This window comes from Podarcis erhardii (assembly GCF_964252035.2).
Source record: "Podarcis erhardii genome assembly, chromosome: 2".
In the NCBI taxonomy this organism is placed as follows: Eukaryota; Metazoa; Chordata; class Lepidosauria; order Squamata; family Lacertidae; genus Podarcis; species Podarcis erhardii.
This window is the reverse complement of record NC_138498.1, coordinates 24,522,758-24,547,682: the sequence shown is the minus strand read 5'-3', so window position 1 is coordinate 24,547,682 and position 24,925 is coordinate 24,522,758. Positions and strand designations below refer to the sequence as shown.

The window sequence follows — 24,925 nt, the reverse complement described above, 5'->3', positions numbered from 1 at the left end:
CACAAAGGCTGAGTCTGCATATAACAGGAAGCCATAGTTAAACGAAGTATGGCTTATCAAGAATGTGCAAGCATTCACATACATGCCTGCTCATACTGTGCCCACCCTCTTCCTTTTGCCACACCAGAAGGAAACAAGGCAGAGCACTGCCATAGGGTTACGTGGAAACCAGCACAAATGGTTTATTTTTCTCCAAACCACAAGAACAAGCCACAAATGTTCTTGATACGAGAACTGGTTCTCAGGTAGTCACCATTTGAACAGTTTCCTCATTGCTGGTAAGCCATACTTTGTTTGAATTTACCATTATGTGCAAACCTGGCCAAAACGTACCGGTAACTTAATGCAGTCCTTGTTTTGCAGTTAAATGTAACCGCAGTACATTTCTATTCAAGAAAGCATGTGCAGGGATGTCAATTTGAAGAACGTAATATGGTCCTCAAGCACTTATGGCATCTTTACAATTAAGATGACCCTGGCTCATTCTGGTAGTTTTAACTTGCATTGCTTAGAATACATCTTTTTGTTGCATGATTCCCCCCTTGTTCAGAGGCACTGCCCACCCCACCCCCCAGTATCTGTACACCCTGAGTTATATGGGGGATTGGGACTGAATCTTTGCTACATACCAATTAGGAGAAATACCAGTTGAAGCACCCCCATTATACTGAAATAGCTCATAGGAGAAGAAATAATGCAAAATAGCTGGAAAATAAACCAATCCGGGTGCACACAAACTTTTTTGAAACAACATCTAATGGACAGAGACAGCATGGAGAAAGTCGATGCAAAACAAAAAGGCCAACTGGCCCCAAGCCTACAAACAGTCACAAAGGCGAGTCCATCTACTTACATGCATACATATCATTGTGACACCAAGAATATGAGTGCTCTTTTAAAGAATTAGAAAATCCTGACATTATTCGTTCGTATTTCTAGCCCACTCAGTCCCAGAGACTGGTCATGTGTTAGTAAGTTAAAACAAATTTATAAACATGTAAAGTGGCAAATAAAAATCTGCTGAACAGATTTAAATCCAAAACCGAAGCTCCAAACTGACTGAGCTCCTAAAACCAAGCCAAAACAAATGGCGTTACACTGCTCTGAAAAGATGTTCCTTAAGGCAGGCGAGGCTCCAAAGGAAGAGTACTGCAGTTATGGGGCAGTTACTGAGGATGACACTATTCATGCTTGTGTTGTCTGTTGCTAAGACAGGGGTCAGCAAACTTTTTCAGCAGGGGGCTGGTCCACTGTCCCTCAGACCTTGTAGGGGGCCGGACTCTATTTTTTGGGGGGGTGTGGACTGAACGAATTCTTATGCCCCACAAATAACCCAGAGATGCATTTTAAATAAAAGGACACATTCTACTCATGTAAAAACACGCTGATTCCCAGACCGCCCACGGGCCAGATCTAGAAGGCGATTGGGCTGGATCCGGCCCCCGGGCCTTAGTTTGCCTACCCATGGCTAAGACGGGCCAACTCTATCATTCTTAAAGGTAAAGGTAAAGGTACCCCTGCCCTTACGGGCCAGTCTTGCCAGACTCTAGGGTTGTGCGCTCATCTCACTCTATAGGCCGGGAGCCAGCGCTGTCCACAGACACTTCCGGGTCACATGGCCAGCATGACAAGCTGCATCTGGCGAGCCAGCGCAGCACACGGAACGCCGTTTACCTTCCCGCTGGTAAGCGGTCCCTATTTATCTACTTGCACCCAGAGGTGCTTTCGAACTGCTAGGTTGGCAGGCGCTGGGACCGAACGACGGGAGTGCACCCCGCCGCGGGGATTCGAACCGCCGACCATGTGATCGGCAAGTCCTAGGCACTGAGGTTTTACCCACAGCGCCACCCGCGTCCCCTATCATTCTTAAGAGGCTTCAAATGGATGGACAATGGCCCCAGATACTGCCTATTTTTATAGCTGTTGACTTGGAAAGGAACCACAAAGCAACGTGGCACTAACTTTATCAGAAGGGTCAATTTACCAGGTCTGGTTGAGTGCTTTCCAGTATATGTCCCAACACGGAAATATTTTACACTAAGGGCTGTCTTTGCAATAGCAGAATTTATTGCAGTGGGGCTTTCCCCATCTCCTTTCTCCACATCCCCCAATCAGCTCTGGGGGAGTCAGGAGTATTCCAAGAACAGCATGAGAGGGGAGACAGTTCCATCAGGCAAGCACAAATGTTTATGCTTACGAAGCAGTCTCTATAAAGCTACTTTGAATCCCACCCTAAAGTTCCAGAATATTTTCAAAAAATGCTATCCCATACCTAAAGGTTGACTGTTGTTATTCAAAAAAAATAAAAAAATTACTACAGTAAATTTCTCTCCAATTATTTCCCATAGAAAAACCGGTCAATGAATGTATCACAGTTCAAGTCCAGTGAATGAAATTGTTGAACGCTATAAGAACATGAATGCTACATGCATTCATGCAACCACAGTCAATGCTTTCAAAACTTTTAATTATGCTCAAACAGCTGGTAGCATCATTGACTCAAAGCCCAAGATTACCTTGATTGCTCTGTCATTATCTCTAATCAGCTGCTTCTTCTCATCTTCAAACTTTTGTAAAACATCCTGCAGACGCCTTTCTGCAGCAAGCTGCTGCTGGCTGCTTTCCTCTGTCAGAGAGGAAATGGTTGTCTTAAGTTCAGCTATGATCTAAAAAGAAAACAGCATGCTAAAACTCCTACAATAGTAAGAAGTTTATGTTTTGCATGTATTTACACTTGACACAAAAATCTGAGTTAGCAAACTCAACTGTGAAAACTAAATAGTTGAAATTAACATATTACAACACTAGCAAGCATAATATTCTACACAGAGAAAAGAAATACAGCAAGACCCAGAATGGCATAAAATTGCCGAACGTAAAAATATATGAAAAAAAATTCCACTATAAAATTCCCCAATAATTTACTCACCAGAACAAAGAACATTTGTTATGAGAAAACATGGGAAATAAGGGTTTCCAATTTTCCACTTTGCTGCAATGATTTTGTAAAATCAATCGTCTGAAATATTCTTGCACATTAGGATATGTAGCAATGATTCATGACATTCTGAGCTAACCCCCAGAGAATGACAATTGCAATATAAACAATAAACATTGGATACTTTGGTTTAGTTGGCATTTGCCAACTTTCTTGAAGTTGCTTTTGCCAGTTTGAAGAAGCTGCAGTCAATTGCAGCGTATGCTCAGGGAAGGGAAGCAGTTTTTTAGGGGCTGCAAAAGCTGTGGTCTGAATTGGACTCTGGAAATTCCCTACACATGTGCAGAGAATTGTGTCAGGGGTGGGTTTTTTGTTGGGGGGGGGGAACCTCTAGACTCTGGTCCATGACATATCACATTTAGTTTATGAAATTAATCTAACATAGCAGTTAGTTCCTACTATGATTTGGCAAGTTTTGAATGAGAGTCTCACAAAAGTCTGCATGCATGCTTGTCATAACACTTGTCTTCTATCTAAGGCCACTGCTTTCAGCACACTCACTTAAGAGAAAGCCTTACTAGACTCCACTGGGCCAAGTTCTGAGAAAACATCCCAGGGTTCAGGCAGTAATGACAGTCAGTCACCGATATATAAAAATCCTTGTTTGCACTAGAGAACTCTGGACCCAAGTTGGGAACAAAAACAAGGCAATATTGTGATGAGGTAGACTGTGTACGTGCTTGAGCAGGGGATTTTATTGTTGTTAGTTTGTTGTTTTGTTTTATTGCAGCTGTTTTTGTCATACTTATTCTCTCTCTTTTTTAATAAATAATTTTTATTGATTTTCTTTCTTGCAACAAATATCCATCATCATTACTAAACATTCATTTTCCAATCCCCCCCACCCCGTTGACTTCCCTCAACCTTCATTTCTGGCTTGTTACATCAAATGATACAATCTGCTGTTTATATTGTCATACTTATTCTCCAGTTGCATCTGTTCATAATGGATTTTTAAAAATATCAAATTGCCCAGATGCATCTGAGTAACTAATAATAATAATAATAATAATAAATGATATATAGACTGTTTAGCACAGTTTGTCAGCTTTTCAAGAACAAGGATAATTCAAAGGAAACAGTTGTCCCTAGTAAAGAACTGATATGAAAATATATTAAATAAGGGAACACAACTGGGAAATGCTTTCTTGAAAGGAGCTCATCTGTAGCTGAATCTGTAGCTGAAGGTACAATTGTGTACAATCTTGTACAATCTTATACAATCTTGTACAAGGTACAATCATCTCATGGCTGCCTTTCTGTCCTAAATAAATGGCATGTTGAGCAGAAAAAATTGTGTATGTGCATCTACCTACTTACCCAATGTTCTGGGACTAAATCACTAATTCAACAGTGCAGATGTATACAATATTAGACTAGTCATTCGGCTTGTGAAGTTGGGATGCTCTAAAAAAGCACACCCAATCCCACCAAAAGAGTCCATGGAAACATACGTTAAAGAATCCAGCTCAAGTAATTTTAAATTATTCGCTTAATTAAGATAAAATTGCAGAGAGAACACAGGGTGAGAATACCTGGATGGGACTCTAAGGTTCTTCTGGGTTAAAAAGCTGTGATGTTTTAATAATGTATTAAGAAATTTTTGAAAGCAGTGGATAGACAAGGAAATGCTTTGGGCAGTAAATCTCAGGGGAGAAAAATGTAATTGTTTATTTTGCCCAAACTTCAGAGAGAATTTCTTGGAATCTATTTTTCGTGTGTGGGTGTTAAAAAGCAAATGTTCCAAGAGGCCAGAGAGTGTTAGATTAGGCTGATGTTGTCAGCAGCCCGACCACATGAAAGTTACAAGTGACCTATTATTAACATTACATTACGAAAACTTTGTTCAAATGACAGTGTGAGGCTGATGCAAATCCCACAAGAAGTGAAGACATTCAGAATTAAAGATGAAGTCCAATATTTTAATTTGGTCTCTGTGCCAATAATGTGGCCTAAAAGGCTGTGATATGTGTACAAACCCTTACAACAGCCTCCTCAGATTAAAAGAAAATAGAAACACACAGGCTAAGAATATGTCCACTCGTTCTCCAGGATATGTATAGAAACTGCTTGTACAGTTTGAATCCCATCCTTGGTGCAGTCACTGATTAATTTATTTATAAAATTATTTGGACCTTGCGTTTTGGCTCTCAATAGGTGCTCCATTTCCACGTCTTGGAGGAAATATTTCTGCTCCATTTCCACGTCTTGCTGAAATATTTCTGAACAGATATCACCAAGAACACTGCCCAGTTCCCCAGAACAAGACCCGCTGCTTAAAATGACAGACTGATATTTTTCCCAGTCAGTGGATTTGCTCCAAAAAAAAAAAAGGGGGGGGGGGTGATGAAAATCTGCTGCCCAGGAAGGACTCCAGCCAGCTGTTTCAGCAGAAAGCTAGAGAAGTTCCTGCTTGTGGATCATTAAGTCAGTCCTACAGGCTGCCAGTTCAGCCAAGTTAGGTTCTTATTGCTGCGCCATTTTCACGCCAAGTTTTGGAGTTAGGAGTATTAGCAGTCTTTAGGCAGAATTCCTCCCAAGGGTCTCTTTTCTTTCTATAGCTCCTATTAGAGAAGTGGGTAGGTAGGATCAGTGCTTTTTTTCGGGGGGGGCAGGGGGACGCATACCCCTAAACATTTTGTGAATCTAAGCTTGGCCTCACTAAGGGGGAGTACTTCAATATGAGTGGAAAATGAGAGTAACCCTAAACATTTTTCTAAAAAAAAAAAAAAAGAAAAAAGCACTGGATAGTATAATATGTTTTATGATTCAGTAGCATCTAGGCCACTTTGCATCATATGTAAGATTATATTTTAAGCAACCACCTCTGAATTTCCAATCAGTTCATGCATAAAGCAAACCAGGTCGCAATAGTTCCTTGTTCAACCATTTCCTGTATCACCCAGCAAGGAAGCTGTATGAGCCTTTCCTGAGTGATATAGAGCAGAGCATTGATTCACTTACTCTCCCCCCCAAAAGGGCAAAAAGTATTAATCAACAAAGTACAAAACAACATGGGAACAACTCGAGCTGGGTTTACATACTAACACTGCAAGAACAGAAGCAAGTCTGCCTTATTTCTATTTTCATTTTGAAAACTGAAAGAAAAGGGAAAAACAACAACCCAATAACAAAAAACCAAGTTTTGTAAAAGTAGGGGTTTTTTTTGTTTTATTTTGATGTTTCCTACCTGTGAAGATTTGGCAAACTTCTGACTGTATTCCTTTTCAATCTGCTTCAACCTGCTGTTGGCCTGAAATACACACACATACACACACACAAAAAGGAAACCAGATTATCTCAGATGAAGAACGTGTACAGACATTTTGCCACTGACCCCTATTGCCTGGCACCTCGTCTACATGCCTATCACTAAGCAGCTGGGATCTCTGCCAATTCCAACGCCCTTTTGTGGCAGCCAAAAAACCGCTAGGGCTTGTCTTTGATCTACAGCCAACTATTCATCACTTGAAAGGCGGGGGGGGGGGAGGAGAATAGTACCTCTGCTGCCAATTATTAGAGAAACATAAAGGACTCTATGGATTAAAAAAAGACAGGGGGAGAAACAGAGTTTATCGGGATGACTTCATCTCTGTGAGAAGAAAAAAGGGAAGGAAAAAACCCATAAGCTCCACTGGAGGCTGTGAGGGTACAATGTGATGCATACTCTATGATTTTGTATGCCAGCTGATGCCTGCAAGTTCCTTTTGTCATATTCTTACACCTTTTTTTACTGAAAGCTGGCGGCTGTTGAAGTAAAAATCCAATACGCTATGGAACCACTTGGCTTCCCTTTGGCCCCCCCTATCTTTCATATCGTATTCATAAGCCAAAAAGCAATCTGGAAAGAGGGGGTTCGTTGCTGCTTTTGATATCACATGCAATTCCTGAATTCAGTTCCTGAAATTCACCACACACACGCAAAAAACACCACGTAAATTTTCTCTACCTCCCCTTTCCCCCAGCCTACTTGGGCCACAATTTTGAAATAAAGATTTCTTTTAATAACCGGTTCCAAAAAGACATCTCTCAGAACTAATTACACCCAAGTAATTTGCTCAGTGTTCTCATGTTTCTGGATGCAGAATGGCAAAGCCATATGTTCTAAGTAAATGTTTGTAGGTGACACAGCACAGTGGCTGTGCTCCAACAGCTCTGATGCATGGGCTCCTCTGTTCCATTACGGAGCAGGCAGGCACTAGGCACAGCACACCACAGACAATCATTGTGCTGATGTGGAATGTTTTTATGAAAGGGGACAAGAAGCTCTGGACAACGCCCACTGAGTTTCGAGAAAAGCGTTAGAAAAAGCAAGCAGTGAAAAGAACTGACTCTGTGGCTAAAGCTATGAGCTCAACTTTAGAGCTCAATTCTGCAGCTGTGGGTCAGAATTAACTTCTCTCTGAACTAAATATAAAAAAGAAAATAACTTAGCCTGTGCCAGCAATGAACTCCTCTGATGCCAAAAGAACACTGTGCAGGTACTGGAGACCACCCACAGGTGATCAAGGGCAGAGCTAGGGCCCAAAGAGTCTCTTCAACATTGGACAGAGTAAAACAGGGTCATGTATATACAAAGACTCTATGCATTTTTTCAATTATTTTTGTGTGTGTGGAGCAGTGAAAAAGATGTACAGCTTGCAGTTGCTGTGGGACTAGCTCTATACAGAAATTATAGAAATCTAACAGTGGAGGAGGAGTGTTGCTTTGAGGACTGAAGCCTAGTGGCTTTGACAGAATAAGAATACCCCGCCCATCTGGCTGGGTTGCCCCAGCCACTCCAACAAATATAAAAACACAATAATACTCCCCCCAGTCCTTCTAATATTCAAAAAATATATGCAAAACTGATCAAATTAGACTGCAAGCAGTGTAGGGGGTGAAATGGATGGAGTCATTTTTGTTATACAGTGATACCCCGGAAGACCATTTGACTTCCAAAACGTTCGACAACTGAGGCGCAAAGGGCGGTCTGCGAAGTCAATGGAGAAAATTGGAAGAAATGGCAGTGGAAGCCATTTGACTTCCAAGGTGCCTTCGAAAACGGAAGCATTTACTTCTGGGTTTTCAGCGTTTGAAAACCAGAACGTTCGGCTTCTGAAAACAGAGGTACCACTGCACTTATATCACCCTCTTAAGTGTTCCCAATGATACCAACCCCATCCACAAGCAGTTTAGCTTCAAGAATGGTGCAGCACCAAACCCTTCTAGACACCCACAGCATCCATGCTCATGTAAAGTTTGCTACCCATGACAGTAAGCATTCACTGAGAAAACACTGGGGGAAAACACACACAAACTCCACCCCAAACCAGTTTGACCAGAGAGAATGGCAGTACAGATGCCATTACAATGCAAAGGCAGTAATGATCATTCAACACAACACTACCACCAAATTTGTGGAAACTAGCATCTGTTCTGTACGCTGCCTAGAAAGATAAAGGGTAGGGAGCTCTTGAGTGCTGCTAAAACTATTTTTGTTTGGTTTCTCTCCTCATCTCTATGATTTTTATATCTGGCTTCTGGTTGTTGGTTGTTTTGCTTGGTTTTTTTTTCTTAGTCTGTATTGTAACATGGATCGTATATTGTTGTAATTGGTGTTACAAGCTGTCTTGCAGGCCCCATGAGGGCATGATATATATTGCTGCATGTAAATAAATACCCCAGGCTCAAGCCTGGGCACTCAAAGGCAGAACTGTGTAAACAGGAATACATTTTGAGGGCCTTCTTATATAGGGGAAAGCTATGGTGTCATCAAATGAAAAAATTATTTGTCTGATGAGGCCACTCTGGAATTACACACATGGCATTCTGATCAGACAAGCAATTCTCTGCAGCGTCCAGCTAACAGAAAACCAGTCCTGTGTCTGTGCAGTAGAAGCCTACTGTGTATAGCACTAATTGGCTAGTATCTGTAACAACCCCCAATCCCCAGAGCAGTTTTAGAACTTTGTAGAACTCACAAAAAGAAGTGATACTCAGCTGAATGTGTACCTCCTGCCATGGAAGACAAAACTCCTGTTTTAGTATTTTGTTTGTATGCAACTTACTCTGACTAACATTGTGTACATTCTGAACGAAATAATTTGCCAAAGTTATTCAATTCTGCAAACTCTGCTAGCAAACAAATTTGCATTATCTCCCCATGAATTATTCTAGTTTGACTAGTGATGGGGAGGGACAGCAGCTATGCAGGTTAAGCCCCACCCTAGACTACTGGAAAACTTTGTTCCCCCTTTAGCGTTGTCGTTTTACCACAAGAATTGCCTGAATTTCTTCAGCATATCTTTGCAACCACATGGGCTAGAAACTTGGGTTTTTTTTAATGAAAGCAGAGATGCAATTCTGCATTCTGTGCATTTTCTGCACTGTTTTAGAACTTTGGCCTATACACCAAAAGCTTTTTGGTATGCAACCCAAAAGCTACTTATGCATTAAATGGTAACTACAGTTTTGACATACGGTATATGCTATTTCCCGGGATGCGGGTGGCGCTGTGGGTAAAACCTCAGTGCCTAGGACGATCGTATGCTCGGTGGTTCGAATCCCCGCGGCGGGGTGAGCTCCCGTCTTTCGGTCCCAGCTCCTGCCCACCTAGCAGTTCGAAAGCACTTTTAAGTGCAAGTAGATAAATAGGTACCGCTTTATAGCGGGAAGGTAAACGGCGTTTCCATGTGCTGCGCTGGTGCTGGCTCGCCAGCTGCAGCTTCGTCACGCTGGCCACGTGACCCGGAAGTGTCTTTGGACGGCGCCGGCTCACGGCCTCTAGAGCGAGATGAGCACGCAACCCTAGAGTCGGACACGACTGGCCCGTACGGGCAGGGGTACCTTTACCTTTATATGCTATTTCAGAACCAAGTATGAGAAGGAAAGAAAAGTCCGCTGGAAAGCCAAGGAGTGTTCATTGTGTTCCAACTCATTTCTTATTAGAGGGACCCACAGAGCCCAATAGTCTCTACGACCAGTTTCATGGTGCCTTATGAAACTGCTATTTTACATCTGGCTGAACTTGTTAATTGAGAAAATGAAATTGTGTAAGTCATGGTGAAACTAGATCCTATCTGATCCTACTTTTTGTTTTTAAATAGTCAAATTCCCCTTATATTTTAAACCTTGTTTCTGAAAGATTTCCCTTTTATCCAATTAAAGGTAAAGGTAAAGGGACCCCTGACCATTAGGTCCAGTCGTGGCTGACTCTGGGGTTGCGGTGCTCATCTTGCTTTATTGGCTTCCGGGTCATGTGGCCAGCATGACTAAGCCGCTTCTGGCAAACCAGAGCAGCGCACAGAAATGCCGTTTAGCTTCCCACAGGAGTGGTACCTATTTATCTACTTGCACTTTGACGTGCTTTCGAACTGCTAGGTTGGCAGGAGCAGGGACCAAACAACAGGAGCTCACCCTGTTGTGGGGATTCGAACCGCTGACCTTCTGACTGGCAAGTCCTAGGCTCTGTGGTTTAACCCACAGTGCCACCTGTGTCCCTATTTTTATCCAATTAGGCTCTGGTAATACCCATGCTTCCTTGGAAGAACATTCTATTGACATCAGTAAGGTCTGAACATTTTAAAATCAAGTTTCATGAGTTAAATACAGGGGCAAGTGTTTAAGCAGGGGTGCCAGTGTTGTGGGGAGATGTGTAATTGATGCACTTGTCGTTCTACCAGTGATGAAAAGCTGCTACAGGTATGCAGTTCGTTTATATGTCAGCATTCTGTACTAATTATATCCATATTGTAAGCTGCACCATGTTCAGCCAAAGCCTGAATGATAACAGTTAGCTGGAATTGGATCAAAAGGATGTACAGTGCTATCTTTTAAGGCCTTCATACTGTGCTAATGAAGGCTGTATTATCTGCTTTCTTTTCAGTAATATCTTAACAGATACACTACAGTTCTACTGTAGAGCAGCTCTACTCTTCAGAAAACACACTACTTGCTGGTAAAACCATGTTAAACTTCCTTAAGCGGATCAAAAGTGATGATTAACAGATATTTGTCTTGTAAAGAGAACTTTTGAAGCATTCCTTTCCTCTTGTCTGACTCACTCAGCAGAGCTGTGGGCCAGTGTTTGTGACACTACAAACAATTGCTTATACAGTGATCAGTTCTGACATCATAAACACTGGGTTGTGGTTTCCCTGAATGAATGAGCTCTGCAGCTGGCTGCTGCCTAAGTGAAAGTTTTCATTCCTAAATACCTTGATGAGCAGCCACGAGGAGAACGGAAATGACAAATGGGTTTGGTTTTGGCAAAAACATAATGGCTCATAGTTTGCAAGAGCAGCTGTCTCTCTAAAGTATTATAGCTCTGAAGTCCACATAGGCATCAAATCTCTGTGTTTATGATTATGTCCTTAGCTCACCCTGTATTGCCCAGTTACTGTGGGGCATATGGCATGCTATTATCTCATGCGTTTTGAAGGAGAGGCAAACACTGTTCCTTACCTAAGTGTTATCAATAGCCAATAAGTATTGATTGACGGAAGACCTAAGTTATTTAAAACAAGCACAATGTCTGAAGCAACAGGAAACATGAGCAACTGAGTTTCCCAATTCTCATTTAACATAAAAGCCATTGCTAAAACAAATCTTTAATAAATATTTCTAGTTGTGACTCACTGATAAATGAATCACCTTTGCAATCCATTGAAACTTTGGAAAGCAGTTTGGCAAAGCATCTAGAAAGGTAGCCTCAGGTACAAGTCCAACCAGAGGTAATGCACTGACATCAATCTAGAAGATGTCACAAGAATATCAGCAGGCATCTCACACAGTAATGAAAAGGTACCACTGTTCTCCTTTCCTGTCCTGCTACTATTCAACCTCAGGCAGAGAAATCAAGGGAAGGAAAATATTGGGCTGACCGACACATAATGCTGAAATGCTTGCACACCTCTCCTCCTTCCCCATGGCTGGCAGAAGAACTTCTGAAACATTTCATTTCATTTTTTGATGAACCCTGGCAAATATGAACCAGAGATTTTGGTTTAAAAGGCTCTCAAGTGAGCAAACAAGCCCACTTCAAACCATAAGGTAGGCTTGTTTAACTCACCAGAATGCACTTTAGTCAATCATTTCTGGTCCATACACAATGACAAGGGGGAAAACAAGCGAGAAGGCACTGAAAGAAAAAATGGAAGCCTTAAGGTGTACAGGAAAAGGTTTGTTTGGCCCAGCACGTTTCAGAACAAATCTTCTCCAGAGGCACTGGAGAATAACAGCTCTCAACTTGGTCCATAAACCACTCTTGTCTGCACTCACCAACATCCAAATAAGGGCAGTCAACATGACGACAAAATACCCATGAATCAGGGGGGCAGCACTAGATCAAGGCCTCTACCGATGAAGCCCTCTCTCATACTTGATTTGATAGAGATGTATGTATCTAGTGTCCACATGTTAGGAGGCTGTCAGCGGCTCCTGGATGGTGGCCCAGGAAAGTATAAAAACAAGGGAAGGATTCTTACCATCCTATTTTAATTATTATTCAGTAATTATAGACAGATGCTATAGAACACAGCCTCTTGGATAATGGCCTTGCCCTAGTGAATCTCCACCCCCTGTCTCTCCCACTTCCTCATTCGTCACTTCTAAGGGTGGTGCTACGTGCCCTCTGTCTTTGAGCTCTTTGCTCTTCTACTTTCAAGGCTCACCAGGTTCTCTCTCTCTCTCTCTCTCTCTCTCTCTCTCTCTCTCTCTCTCTCAAAACAAAATAAAAAATTCCTTCCAGTAGCACCTTAAAGACCAACTAAGTTAGTTCTTGGTATGAGCTTTCGTGTGCATGCACACTTCTTCAGATACACTGAAACAGAAGTCACCAGACCCTTCTATATAGTGAGAAGGTGGGGAGGGGTATTACTCAGAAGGGTGGTGGGAATGGGTGATAGGCAGATAGCTGTGATGAGCCTGTTGACGACTCTTAACGACTGCAATAAGTCTTACAGGAAAAAGCAAGGGGTGAGAAGGTGAAAAATGGCTTTGTCATGTATAATGAATAAGAATCCAATGTCTTTGTTCAGACCAGGTCTCTCCATGGTTTTAAGTTTGGTAATAAGTTGCAATTCAGCAGCTTCTCTTTCCAGTCTATTTCCGAAATTCCTTTGTAATAGAAAAGCTACTTTGAGATCTTGTATAGAATGTCCTGGGAGATTGAAGTGTTCTCCTATTGGTTTCTCTGTCTTGTGATTCCTGATGTCCGATTTATGTCCGTTTATTCTTTGGCGTAAGGTTTGGCCTGTTTGTCCAATATAGAGAGCTGAAGGACACTGTTGGCATTTGATGGCATACACAATGTTAGACAATGAGCAATTAAATAGTCCCGAGATGGTATGTGTGATGTTGTTGGGGCCAGTAATGGTGTTGTCCGGGTGTATGTGGCAGCAAAGTTGGCATCTGGGTTTATTGCAGGCTCTGGTGCCAGTGTCCGTGTTAAGTCTGGTTGTAGTATTATTGTGGGTTAGGAGTTGTTTAAGATTGGGTGGCTGTCTGTAGGCAATGAAAGGTCTTCCTCCCAGAGCTTGAGAAAGAGAGCTGTCATTGTCCAGGAGAGGTTGTAGATCTCTGATGATGCGTTGTACTGTTTTAACTTGGGAGCTGTATGTGATGACTAGAGGTGTTCTGTTATTTTCTTTTTTGGGTCTGTCTTGCAGCAAGTTCTCTCTGGGTATCAGTCTGGCTCTGTTGATCTGTTGTCTAACTTCATCTGCTGGGTATTTTAGTTCTAAAAAGGTTTGCTGTAGATCTCTTAGGTGAGAGTCTCTGTCTGTAGAATTGGAACAGATGCGGCTGTAACGTAGTGCCTGGCTATATACAATGGACTGTTTGGTATGTTTGGGATGGTAGCTAGAGGCATGTAGATATGTTTGTCGGTCAGTTGGTTTATGGTATAAGGTGGTGTCTATGCGCCCATCCTGTATTTTTATAGTGGTGTCCAAAAAATGTATTTCTTGCATAGATTGATTCATTGTTAGGTTGATTGTGGGGTGAAAATCATTGAATTTCTGGCGGAAGGTGTCCAGGGTCTGTTGACCATGTGTCCAGATGATAAAAATATCGTCAATGTATCGCAGGTACAAGAGAGGTTTGAGTGGGTAGGAGTTTAGGAAACGTTGTTCTAAATCTGCCATGAAGATGTTGGCATACTGTGGGGCCATGCGGGTGCCCATTGCTGTGCCGCTGATCTGAAGGAACAGGTCATCACCGAATTTGAAGTTGTTATGGGTAAGGACAAATTGGCAGAGTTTGGTAGCAAAGTCCGCTGTGGTTTTATCTGAAATGGTGTTCCTTATAGCTTGTAAACCATCGTTGTGTGGGATGTTGGTATACAGAGATTCCACATCCATAGCAGCTAGTATAGTATTGTTAGGAAGATTATTTAAAGATTGTATTTTCCTCAGAAAATTTGTGGTGTCACGTACATAGCTGGGAGCACTGATGGCATATGGTTTCAGAACAGAGTCCATATAACCGGAGACACCCACTGTAATAGTGCCAATACCTGAAATGATGGGGCGTCCTGGATTTCCTGGTTTGTGTATTTTAGGTAGAAGATAGAAAGTTCCTGGTCGAGGTTCTGTTGGTGTGTTTGTGAGGATCTGTTCTTGGATGTGTGGGGGTAGCTCCTTAACAATCTTGTTCAGTTCTTTTTTGTATTCTTGTGTGGGGTCTGAGTCCAATTTTATGTAAAAGGCGGTATTGGAAAGTTGTCTGTGAGCCTCCTGAATGTAGTCAGTTTTGTTCATGATGACGACAGCTCCACCTTTGTCCGCTTCTTTAATTATAATGTCTGGGTTGTTTCTGAGATTATCTATGGCTCTCCTTTCAGCATGGTTTAGATTTTGTTGTAAGCGATGGTGTTTTCTGGTCACATCTGTTTGGATTCTGTGGCGGAAGCAGTCAATGTACAAGTCCAGTGTGGTATTGCGTCCATCAGGAGGGGTCCACGTGGAGTCCCTTTTTGTGTAACACTTTTTCGGTGGTAGCTGGTGGTCAGTGTTCTGTTGGGAGGGTGGTTGTTGTTGTCCAGTGGGTTGAGAGGTGTTGTGTTGTAAAGTAGTTGCTTGTTCTGCTTTGTCTTGTTGTTGTGTGTGTTGAAAATACTCCTTCAGGCGTAAACGGCGGAAAAATGCTTCCAAGTCCCCACAGAACTGAATCATGTGTGGGGATTTGGCAGGGCAGAATGACAGTCCACGTGAAAGGACTGATTCCTCAGCTGGGCTGAGTGCTTGCTGTGAGAGATTGACTTCTGTTTCAGTGTATCTGAAGAAGTGTGCATGCACACGAAAGCTCATACCAAGAACTAACTTAGTTGGTCTTTAAGGTGCTACTGGAAGGAATTTTTTATTTTTTTTATTATTTTTTTTACTATGGCAGACCAACATGGCTACCTATCTGTAACTCTCTCTCTGTGTGTGTGTGTGTCCCCTGGAATGCTTTCTAATGACATGTCAGCCGGGTGTTGCTCTGACTCTCCTATGATTTCCCAACCTTTCGCTTCATCTGCCTCTGAGCTGCTACCTTCCTCAAACCCCTGTTGTAAATCTTCCTCCTCCCTGGAAGGTTCAGAAGGGGGAGGCGGTCTCTGACCTGGCCACAGTGATCCATGCGACGGTCACCTCCAGGCTTGACTAGTGTAATTCGCTCTATGCGGGGCTGCCCTTGAAGCTGTCCCAGAAACTCCACCGGGTGCAGAATGCAGCAGCGAGGCTCCTCACGGGGTCTCTGCCATGGGAGCATATTCACCCAGTGCTTTTCCAGCTGCACTGGCTCCCGGTGGAGTACAGGGTCAGATTTAAGGTGCTGGTTTTGACCTTCAAAGCCCTTCGCAGCCTAGGACCCTCGTACGTACGGGACCGCCTCTTCTGGTATGCCCCACGGAGAGCCTCAAGGTCCATAAATAGCAACACCCTAGTGGTCCTGGGCCCTAAGGAAGTTAGATTAGCTTCAACCAGAGCCAGGGCCTTTTCAACACTAGCTCCGGCCTGGTGGAACGCTCTGCCTCATGAGACCAGGGCCCTGCAGGATCTGTTTTCTTTCCACAGGGCCTGTAAGATAGAGTTGTTCTGCCTGGCCTTTGGCTTGGAGCCAATTTGATTCCCTCCCCCTCTTTCTTTTTTCTTTTTCCTTTCTCCTCCTGTGATGAGGCTGCATTTTAATATTTTAATGTTTCAATATTTTAATGTTGTATTTTAATCTTGTTTTTAAATTGTATTCATTTTATTTGTTTTTATTATTGCTTGTTAGCCGCCCCGAGCCCGGCCTTGGCTGGGAAGGGCGGGGTATAAATAAAAATTATTATTATTATTATTATTATTATTATTATTATTATTATTATTATTCCTCCTCTGCCCAGTCCCTGACACCACATCAGTGGAGCACATCAGTGGCAACCAGAACACCCAAGCAGACTGATTCAGCAACTGACCTAAAACCTAAATGTCTGTCTGTCTGTCTGTCTGTGTTCCCCCTCCTTTCCTTGTTATCCTTGTCCCTCTCTATCCATTCTTCCTTCATTGCCCACATCTAGACCGTAAGCTCTTTGAGGTGGAGGCCTCTCTTTTGGGCTTCAGTGGTATTCTATACATTGTAAATTGTACCAAGTATTTTATACATGGATGGTACTAGCTGTAAAAATGGTGTCTGGGAGGAATTTTGCCGACTTGGCAAAATGTCAGGGAAAACCCGGATGTATGGCAACGTGATGGGGAAAAACAGTGGAAACAGTTCAAAAACACTATTTTGGGGGTAGGTTTCCCCAAATTTGGGTCTGCTCCCCCCAAAAGCTAAACAACCGGTGGGTTTCTTAAAAAGTTCAATAATTCTGCAGGTGTCAGGAATTTTACTTTTTGAAATATGGCAACCCCATACTGCCCACTAGTTGCCAAAATCCATGTTCCTGAGGTGTCCCTATTACTTGGTCTGCATTCAACACTATCTGACCGCCAGTGCATGGGCTGCTGTGCCAGTGAGAGGGCAAGAATAATGGAAGCTTGTGCAAGTGGTTGTGTATTAGGCCTGCAATAATACATTGTGCAGCTAGCCAGAAGAACCAAGCTGGCTTCCTACATCTTCTTTATGCAAGCCATTCCACTAGCATTGCTAGTACACCTGTAAGGGACTTTAACTTAGTATTACATTTTAACCCTTATTTTAAGGATAAGTAAACATGAAGTCATAACTTTTTAATGATGAAGAGGTTGATTTTCTAGAACCTCAGTAAGTTCTCATGGATGTGATGACTCAATTGCTCCACAAAAATGGACTGAAGACTAATACAAAAGGCAGGATCTGTAGTTTAGTTATCAAGTTGCTAAATGGGATGATTTTTCACAAGCAAATGTAGCACTCAGTAAAATAATAAAGAATTAATAACTCGGTCACATTTTCAGAAATGATCTAATCCCCCACCCCACCCCAAAATACCTCTGGCCTCTTTCCTTATGGAGTTTATATGTGAATGGCTTCCTTCAATTCCAGTAAGCACATTCTGAGTATGTTTTCCACAATGCATTTTTCAAAGAACAGGCTTCAGCCGGTTAAACAATGAAATAAAATTTAACAATATTTTAAAAAGCACAATGGTAAGGCAATCGTTCTATATGAGTTAATATTCTCTAATTAGCTGAGTAAAAATATAAGCATACTTTTAAAAGGCAGGGAGGGAACTACAGAAGGAAGACTTGCTCCAGGGAAGAAGCAACAGTTCTCTGATGTATAGCAAAGAACTGCACATTAAAGGGCTAATGTAAATGGGTCCATATTCTAAAAATAATAATTAAAAAACTTCCTTACAGAAGTCTCCTATACGAAAAAGGGGGGGGGGGAGCACTGAATAGTTTTGACTCATGTCAAGAAAATTACTCCAAGAATGGCTAATTCTACCATATATCCTAAAAAGGATCAGAGATAAGACATGGTCTCAAAAGATAGCATGTAACTACTCTACTAAAACATCTGCCCTGGCCGCTCATACACTGCCAGGGCAGGTTCAAGGTTCTTCTTGTACAAAGTCCTGAAAAACTTGAGCCCTTAAGGACTGCCCGAGCCCTTACATCACTGAGATCATTCAGAGGTGAGGTTTTAATTGTCCCGCGTGTTACAGAGGCCTAGCTGGCCTCAGGCATTTAGTACTGCCAGCCCCATTCTGCGGAATACTCTTCTAGCAGAGATTTGGCAGGCATCCTTGCTTTGACTTTCAACTGTCTCTTGAAGACCTTTTCATGCTAGCAGGCCTTTGCAGCTCTTTATTTTTGATTAGCCGGTCACCTTATTTTTATTTTTTAATGGTATTTCACCCCGCCCTGGCATTTTATGAATCGGCAGTTTAGAAATACTTTTGCAAATATGTAAGTCCTGCTGCTATCGAAGTCAATAGCAAAACTCCCAAATTTTAATGCTATCCTGGATATGGGAAAAACAGGTCTTCCCCTGTGATGACAATCAGCTGATGGTCAGTGCTCAGGAAGCACTGCTCACCCTTTTCGCTAGTGGATCATGTGATGCCATTGTGATGGAAGGTGATGATAGGGCAGCCTCACCCATCTGTCAAACTTGGCCCACAGGTATGTGTATGGAGAGAAGGTTTTGGCATACTGGACCAATGGTATATTCCCTACCCCTATTTGAGCCAATCTGCTCAGTCTCCAAACTGCTGATGTTCTGCATGCACCCAGGCATAGGTTCATTCTGAGACAGGGGAGAAGTAACAAGAAAATGAATGAAGGCAAACCATTTTGTAGAAGCCTACGGAAGAGCTTCTTTTGAAGTTGAAACTGTGAATTAATTGCAAACCAAACTGTAAAGATGCTAATAGTTAAGAAGAAATCAGTGTGATTAGTGCAAAAAAATAGTGCTGAGTTTTGTGGGAAATACTTTATGAAATATAAATGTTAACAAAAGGGTGTGTGTGCGCACTCTAATAATTTAATAAATGCCTTTGATAAGTCATGCAAAATCTCCTGCTGTTTTCTGAAGTACAGCCAAAATCCATGATATGAAGTAATCAATGTTCCTTAGTAAGATTACACTGGATTACTTTAAATAGTTTTACATAGAACAAAAGCTTCAAAAAAGAAAAATAGTGCAACTTCACAAAGCCAGAAAGCATTACCAAACCAATGACTAATGATATGCAAGTCCAGCAAAATCCCAATTAAAAGTAGAATGGAATGTATTGCTCAATCATGAATGCAATTAAAAACATAAATAAGACTTTTTGGAGACTCTACTTTTTCAGTATTTCATTGTTTATCTGCACTCAGTTTGCAGCTGTAGGTCAGAATTAACTTCTCTAGACTAAATATCAAAAAGAAAACAGTTTTCAGGATTTGTCTTCCATTCATATATATTACACACACAAAGACACTCCAATTCAATCACTCACACACACACACACTCCAATTTATTTCAAATTCACACCAGAATGGCAACAGTTTCACCTAAATCAGATTTTATACAAGCTAAACATCCTTCCTATACTCAAATGTGATTGTAAAAGTACTTTGATCTCTATTTCCAAATATATTTCTCTGTGTAATCCATGACAAAATATAATGTGATTTACTGTATCTCTGTATGACAGCCCAACAGCTGACAGAACTTAGTAATTTAGCATAAGGGGAAAAAACCTTCTGGCACCAAAATATACAAATCGTAATTGAGGCACTTTAGTATCGTATTACAATGAAACATATGCAGGCTGATCATAAAGACTTCAAAACAATTATAATTCTTTCTCACCCATTTAATGAAGGTGGTTTTTATTCCCTGACATGTTCTGCAGCTGCAAGTCATTTTGGAACACTTTGGGGGTTTTTTTCCACATTAAAAGACTGTGTAGGCCTAAAAGCATCAAATTACGCAACTCCTGGTTTTGCAGCCATTCCCACCATCCTTAAAATCTTTTACATTTCTCAAGTCAGGGTGAGACAAAGGAAGAAGAAAACAATTTTCTGAAACATGTACTCTAAATCAGGACTGGCCTGACATCAGTCTTCCCTGGCCTTTAGAATCCCTGTGGTCCACCAATTTAAATTTACAAAGGAAAAATGCACACTCAGAACCTCTTCATAGTTCAAGCCACTGCCAACCTGTGTTAACTGATTCTACATATGCGTTCTTGCATTAACAAGTGTCTTACTGGGTGGATCAGACAAGGTCCTCCTAATCTAGCAAGAATCCCAGGGAAATGGAAGTTGGCCGGAAGCCTGCCACTTTCTTTTCACTTCAATGCCTTGTTGCATAGCTTTGAAGTAAACATCATCGCAGGACAAATCCAACATTCTGGTTAGAACTATTCAATTGCCGAGAAAGGGAATTATTGAGAGAAACAATCCTACATATCCTAGGGTTACCAGACGTCCCCCGATTTGCAAATCTGTCCCCGGACAAATTCCGTCCCCAGAATGTCCCCAGATTTGCAAATCTATCCCTGGGAAACGTGGCAGTGGCAGCCTCAGCAGCCCAGAAGCAGCCTGGTACTGCAGTTGGCTCTGGCTGGCTGCAGGAGCTGCTCACTGCTGTGGCGCCTGCCATTTTTCCTGTCCAGAAGTCCCCATGTGTCTTGTGTGCAACACATCACATGGGGACTTCCAGAGAGGAAAAATGGCGGGTGCCACGGCAGTGAGCAGCTCCTAAAGCCAGCCAGAGCCAACTGCGCTACCAGGCTGGCTCTGAGCTGCTGACTGCTGCCACCGCCTCCACTGCCAACAGGAAACTGGGGATGTCTGGCAGTACAGATCTCCTGCCCCCTGCCTCCTTTGTTTTGACCGATTGGGGGAGGCTTGGGAGTCGCAGGCGGGTGGCTGTTGCTCAGTTTTTTAAAAAACTATGCGCATTTATGTTTCACAAGATGCGAAAGAAGGGCTTTACATCTTACCTGGCAGAGAAACCATGTGCCTTGCACCCCTCCTCAGCAACGGCCACCTGCCTGCAACTCCCGAGCCCCCCACCCCCGATTTGTCAAAACAAAGGGAGAAGGGGGCAGGAGTTTGGGGAAGGCTCAGGAGTCACGGCGGGTGGCGCGCCGTTGCTCAGTTTTTTAAAAACTCTGCACATTTATGTTTCACAGGGTGTGAAAGAAGGGCTTTGCACCTTTATACAGTGGTGCCTCGCAAGACGAAAAGAATTCGTTCCGCGATTCTCTTCGTCTAGCAGTTTTTCGTCTTGCGAAGTAAGCCCATTGACGGCTTAGCGGTTTAGCGGCTTTTAGCGGCTTACCAGCTTAGCGGATAAGCGGCTTAGAAAAAGGGGTGGGGGGAGGGAAAAAACCCCGCAGGAACTCGCAAGACATTTTCGTCTTGCGAAGCAAGCCCATAGGAAATTCATTTTGCGAAGCACCTCCAAAACGGAAAACTCTTTCGTCTAGCGAGTTTTCCATCTTGCGAGGCATTCGTCTTGCGGGGCACCACTGTACAATATGCATGTGTGCTTGGGCCCAGGGTCTTTTGCTTCACCATCCCTACTACTGACTCCCTGTTGCTACTCAGTTAAAAAAAAAAAAAAAGTGTCCCCAGATTCATTTTAAAAAATCTGGTAACCATAACATATCCAGCCAAAGAAGGCAGAACGAGTACAAGTAAAAAGAAAGAACATTCCTCAAAGCGAGCAGCATTTTGGACGAAACATGCAAGCCGAGCTGACTTGAAGAGCGTTGTGGTAACCTAACTGGTTTATAATGGCCAGAGATTTTGTAGATGTCAAATGCGAGATCTACGGTTCCTAATGCATATACGTGGCTTTCAAATACTGGATTTTGCAAACAAACACAAATATGCTAAGCTGCAGGATGTAATGAACCCAGGTAAGTTAGCATTTGTATGCTGATGTAGTGTGCTTTTCAATGAAGCAAGGACGGCATGTTAAATAATAGATGCTTGGGGCTACGCAAAGAAAAAACAAAACACAAACAATGGATAAGGATATTTTGGAAAAGCCGACAACTTGCTGTTTTATCTCAGGAGAATCTTACCAAGACAGGTATTTACAGTTATTTCTAGGAAAGAAAGAAAAAGTTGTGGCAACATGGAGGTGGACTGTGGGGTGAGAGAGAGAGGGGGGAGTTCCAACATTAAAAGGGTTGTCCCATACTAAAGAGCTGCTTTAGCTCCCAGCTATAGCTTAGACCCTCCAAGTGTCCCTATATACAGAAGCCATCCCGGTTTCTGATTTGATACTGGAATGTCCTGCTTTTCCTTAGGACATTTGCATTAAAAAGGTACAAACAAACAAAATAGATAATTAAAGTAAATAATGAAAATGAAATGAAATGTTGAAATCCAGGCAAACTTCAGATAAGAGCAAAACTGAGTACGGTTTCTACACTGCCAACTTCAAACTTAAAATTGGGGGTTGCAGGGTTTTTGTGCTAGAATGCTGTGATTAGCATGTAAACCTGATCTGTTTTCAGTGTGTAGACCGTAGGTAGGCAAACTAAGGCCCGGGGGCCAGATCCGGCCCAATTGCCTTCTAAATCTGGCCCACGGATGGTCTGGGAATCAGCATGTTTTTATGTTAGTAGAATGTGTCCTTTTATTTAAAATGCATCTCTGTATTATTTGTGGGGCATAGGAATTTGTTCTTTATTATTTTTTTCAAAATATAGTCTGGCCCCCCACAAGGTCTGAGGGACAGTGGACTGGCCCCCTGCTGAAAAAGTTTGCTGACCGCTGTAGACCTGCCTCTTTTGCAATGGCCACTTTGAAAATTCTCTTACAGAACAATGTGGCAACACAATAAAGGCTTGCACTGATCATTCTTCCAGACCTAGCAGAATAGCATGGCAACAATGATGAGCAGAGATTGTCAACTATCTATATATGGGATTTCAGGGGAAGGAAGGCAGAACTCTGATCAGGGAAGCTGCTACTCTCATTCTTCACAGCCTGATGATGTCCAGAGTGCAAGAACATGAGTCAGCATGATATCCATGCCATTTAATCGAGCCTGGCTACCTTCCGCATGCGCTAAATGGAGATGCACTTGCAAGCAAGTATACCATTCTTGTCTATAGAAGTATTAGCAATGGGACAGAAGCAGATGCCATATAGAGTAAGGAAAAACAATGCAAGGTTTTAAAAGGTGATTTAAAATTCAGAAACCAATGGAATGAAAAACATCTTCTTGCAAATTGTTCAGCAACAAGATATATATGACTTCAACTGCAATACCATGGCCTTAAACCACATAGTTTTGGTGCAGTAGCATGCTGCAAACATGCTACTGTGACCAAGAGTTGTTCTCACTGAATAGAACATCAGTACACGCAGATTTGACAGCTTCTAGTGTTGTAAGAGACAGTGAGCATCTCCAGAGGGTGAACTGAGTGTGGTATCCTTTTGAAGGTGCATGCACTGTGTGTTTGGGGACAGAAAATGCACAAGCATCTGTGCACGCGCATGCACACACACACACACACAAATATTATACATATGGTTCAAAATGCACATGGCTCAAAATACAGCTGTTTTATGAGATGTCTGAAGTGTTCCAAGGTTGCTTCCTTAGAGTATTGTTAGCATGTCAACTGATATTTTAGGGTCATTCGTTCTGAATGATTATTTTCTTTGCCAAGTAAATTCCAAAGACGAATGTTACTAACAGATATATTTTGCCAAAAATCACATCTGCACCCACTTAAAACTACAGCTGATCTCTTTCTTTTACTAATGTCCAGCAAACTCACAAATCCACATGAGCTTTTTTCATTGTATTACACCTGGCTAACTAATGTTTACCCCAAAGGTTCTGTTGACACAACCCGTAACATCTGTCAGACAGAAAGGCAAACTACACATTACACGGCAGCTGTGTGTGTAACAAAGCTCTAACAGCACCTTCTCCACTGTGGGGAAGAGAGATTTGTTCCCGAGAAGGTGCAAGAGGAAAGGAAGTGACCTTTCCATTGTCACTTGCTTTCCATCTGAACCGCCACCCCACAGCTGCAAAATATCCAAGGAGATATCAGCAGCAACGTAATGCAAAGTCCTTGCTTCCACCCCACTTCAACAATAATTGTTAGTGCAATCTGAGCTTCAGTAGGACCTACCTCCAGCATATTGATATGTCAAAACAATATATATCATAATTTAGTAGAACTAGAATGACTGCCTATCAGATGCCAATATATATATTTGAAGAGAAGAAACAAATTAATTCTATCTTAATCTAATTGTATTAAATATGTTAAGATATTGCATGACATAAATCTAATAACCAAGCTCATAAAAAAAAAAAATTGTGTTCTGAAGAAGTCAGACAAAATACAATACCCAGTCTGTATATTTTTTTTAAAGTGTAGGATGGTTGATATATATACATATTTGCTTTTCTAACATTACATGAAATAAAAAGCTGAAAGAAAGATCATAATTCAAATTCAAAGTAACCCCCTCACCCAAACCAGTGACCAATGCAACAAGTGAGATTATGGATATGGAATTATATCCTTTGTTGAGTCCTTTGGGATGACATGAAACTGCACACAATGCAAAGATGTCCATTGATGTTATTGTGACCACAAATTACAGAATAAGGCTGGTATTTGTCTCTCTTTTGAGGTTGCATTCATATATTGCACCAGGCACCAGTCCACCACAAATGTCTCTTTTTTTCCTCTGACCCCTTCAAATTGTAGTCTTTGCCTTAGTTTTTCCGTTAAGTGCTACTTTCCACATCACATAGCACTATTTTTGTATATTAAGTTGTTGGCTTCTTTCTAGCATCTGGCTATCAACAGTGTTGCCATTACTAAAAAAATATCCAATCAAATTATTACACAGTAAGATTGGGTTTTCCCCTTTGGACAGATCCAATAAAGCCAGTTCTGGACTTTTCTGCAATATTTCCCAATTAATCCAGCTGTCTCTTGAAAGGGCTTCTTCCAGAACTTGGGTGCCCTCTCACAGTTCCAACCACACATGGATAAACAAG

At 42.0% G+C, this 24,925-nt stretch overlaps 1 protein-coding gene across 4 annotated transcripts in view; it reads right to left on the bottom strand.

Moving 5' to 3' along the window:
* Positions 1-24,925, bottom strand: part of CEP112 (centrosomal protein 112) — a 224,113-nt gene that overhangs the window by 56,375 nt on the left and 142,813 nt on the right. For 2 of the 4 annotated variants that reach the window (XM_081849578.1, XM_081849580.1), the window contains 2 exons: positions 6,189-6,251; positions 2,517-2,666 (listed from right to left, as the gene is read on the bottom strand). The exons of 1 other annotated variant lie outside the window; for it this stretch is intronic. In XM_081849578.1, coding sequence (XP_081705704.1) covers positions 2,517-2,666; positions 6,189-6,251 — 213 coding nt within the window. The remainder of the gene's footprint in view (positions 1-2,516; positions 2,667-6,188; positions 6,252-24,925) is intronic. One more of the 4 variants, XR_014153298.1, reaches the window with a different exon arrangement.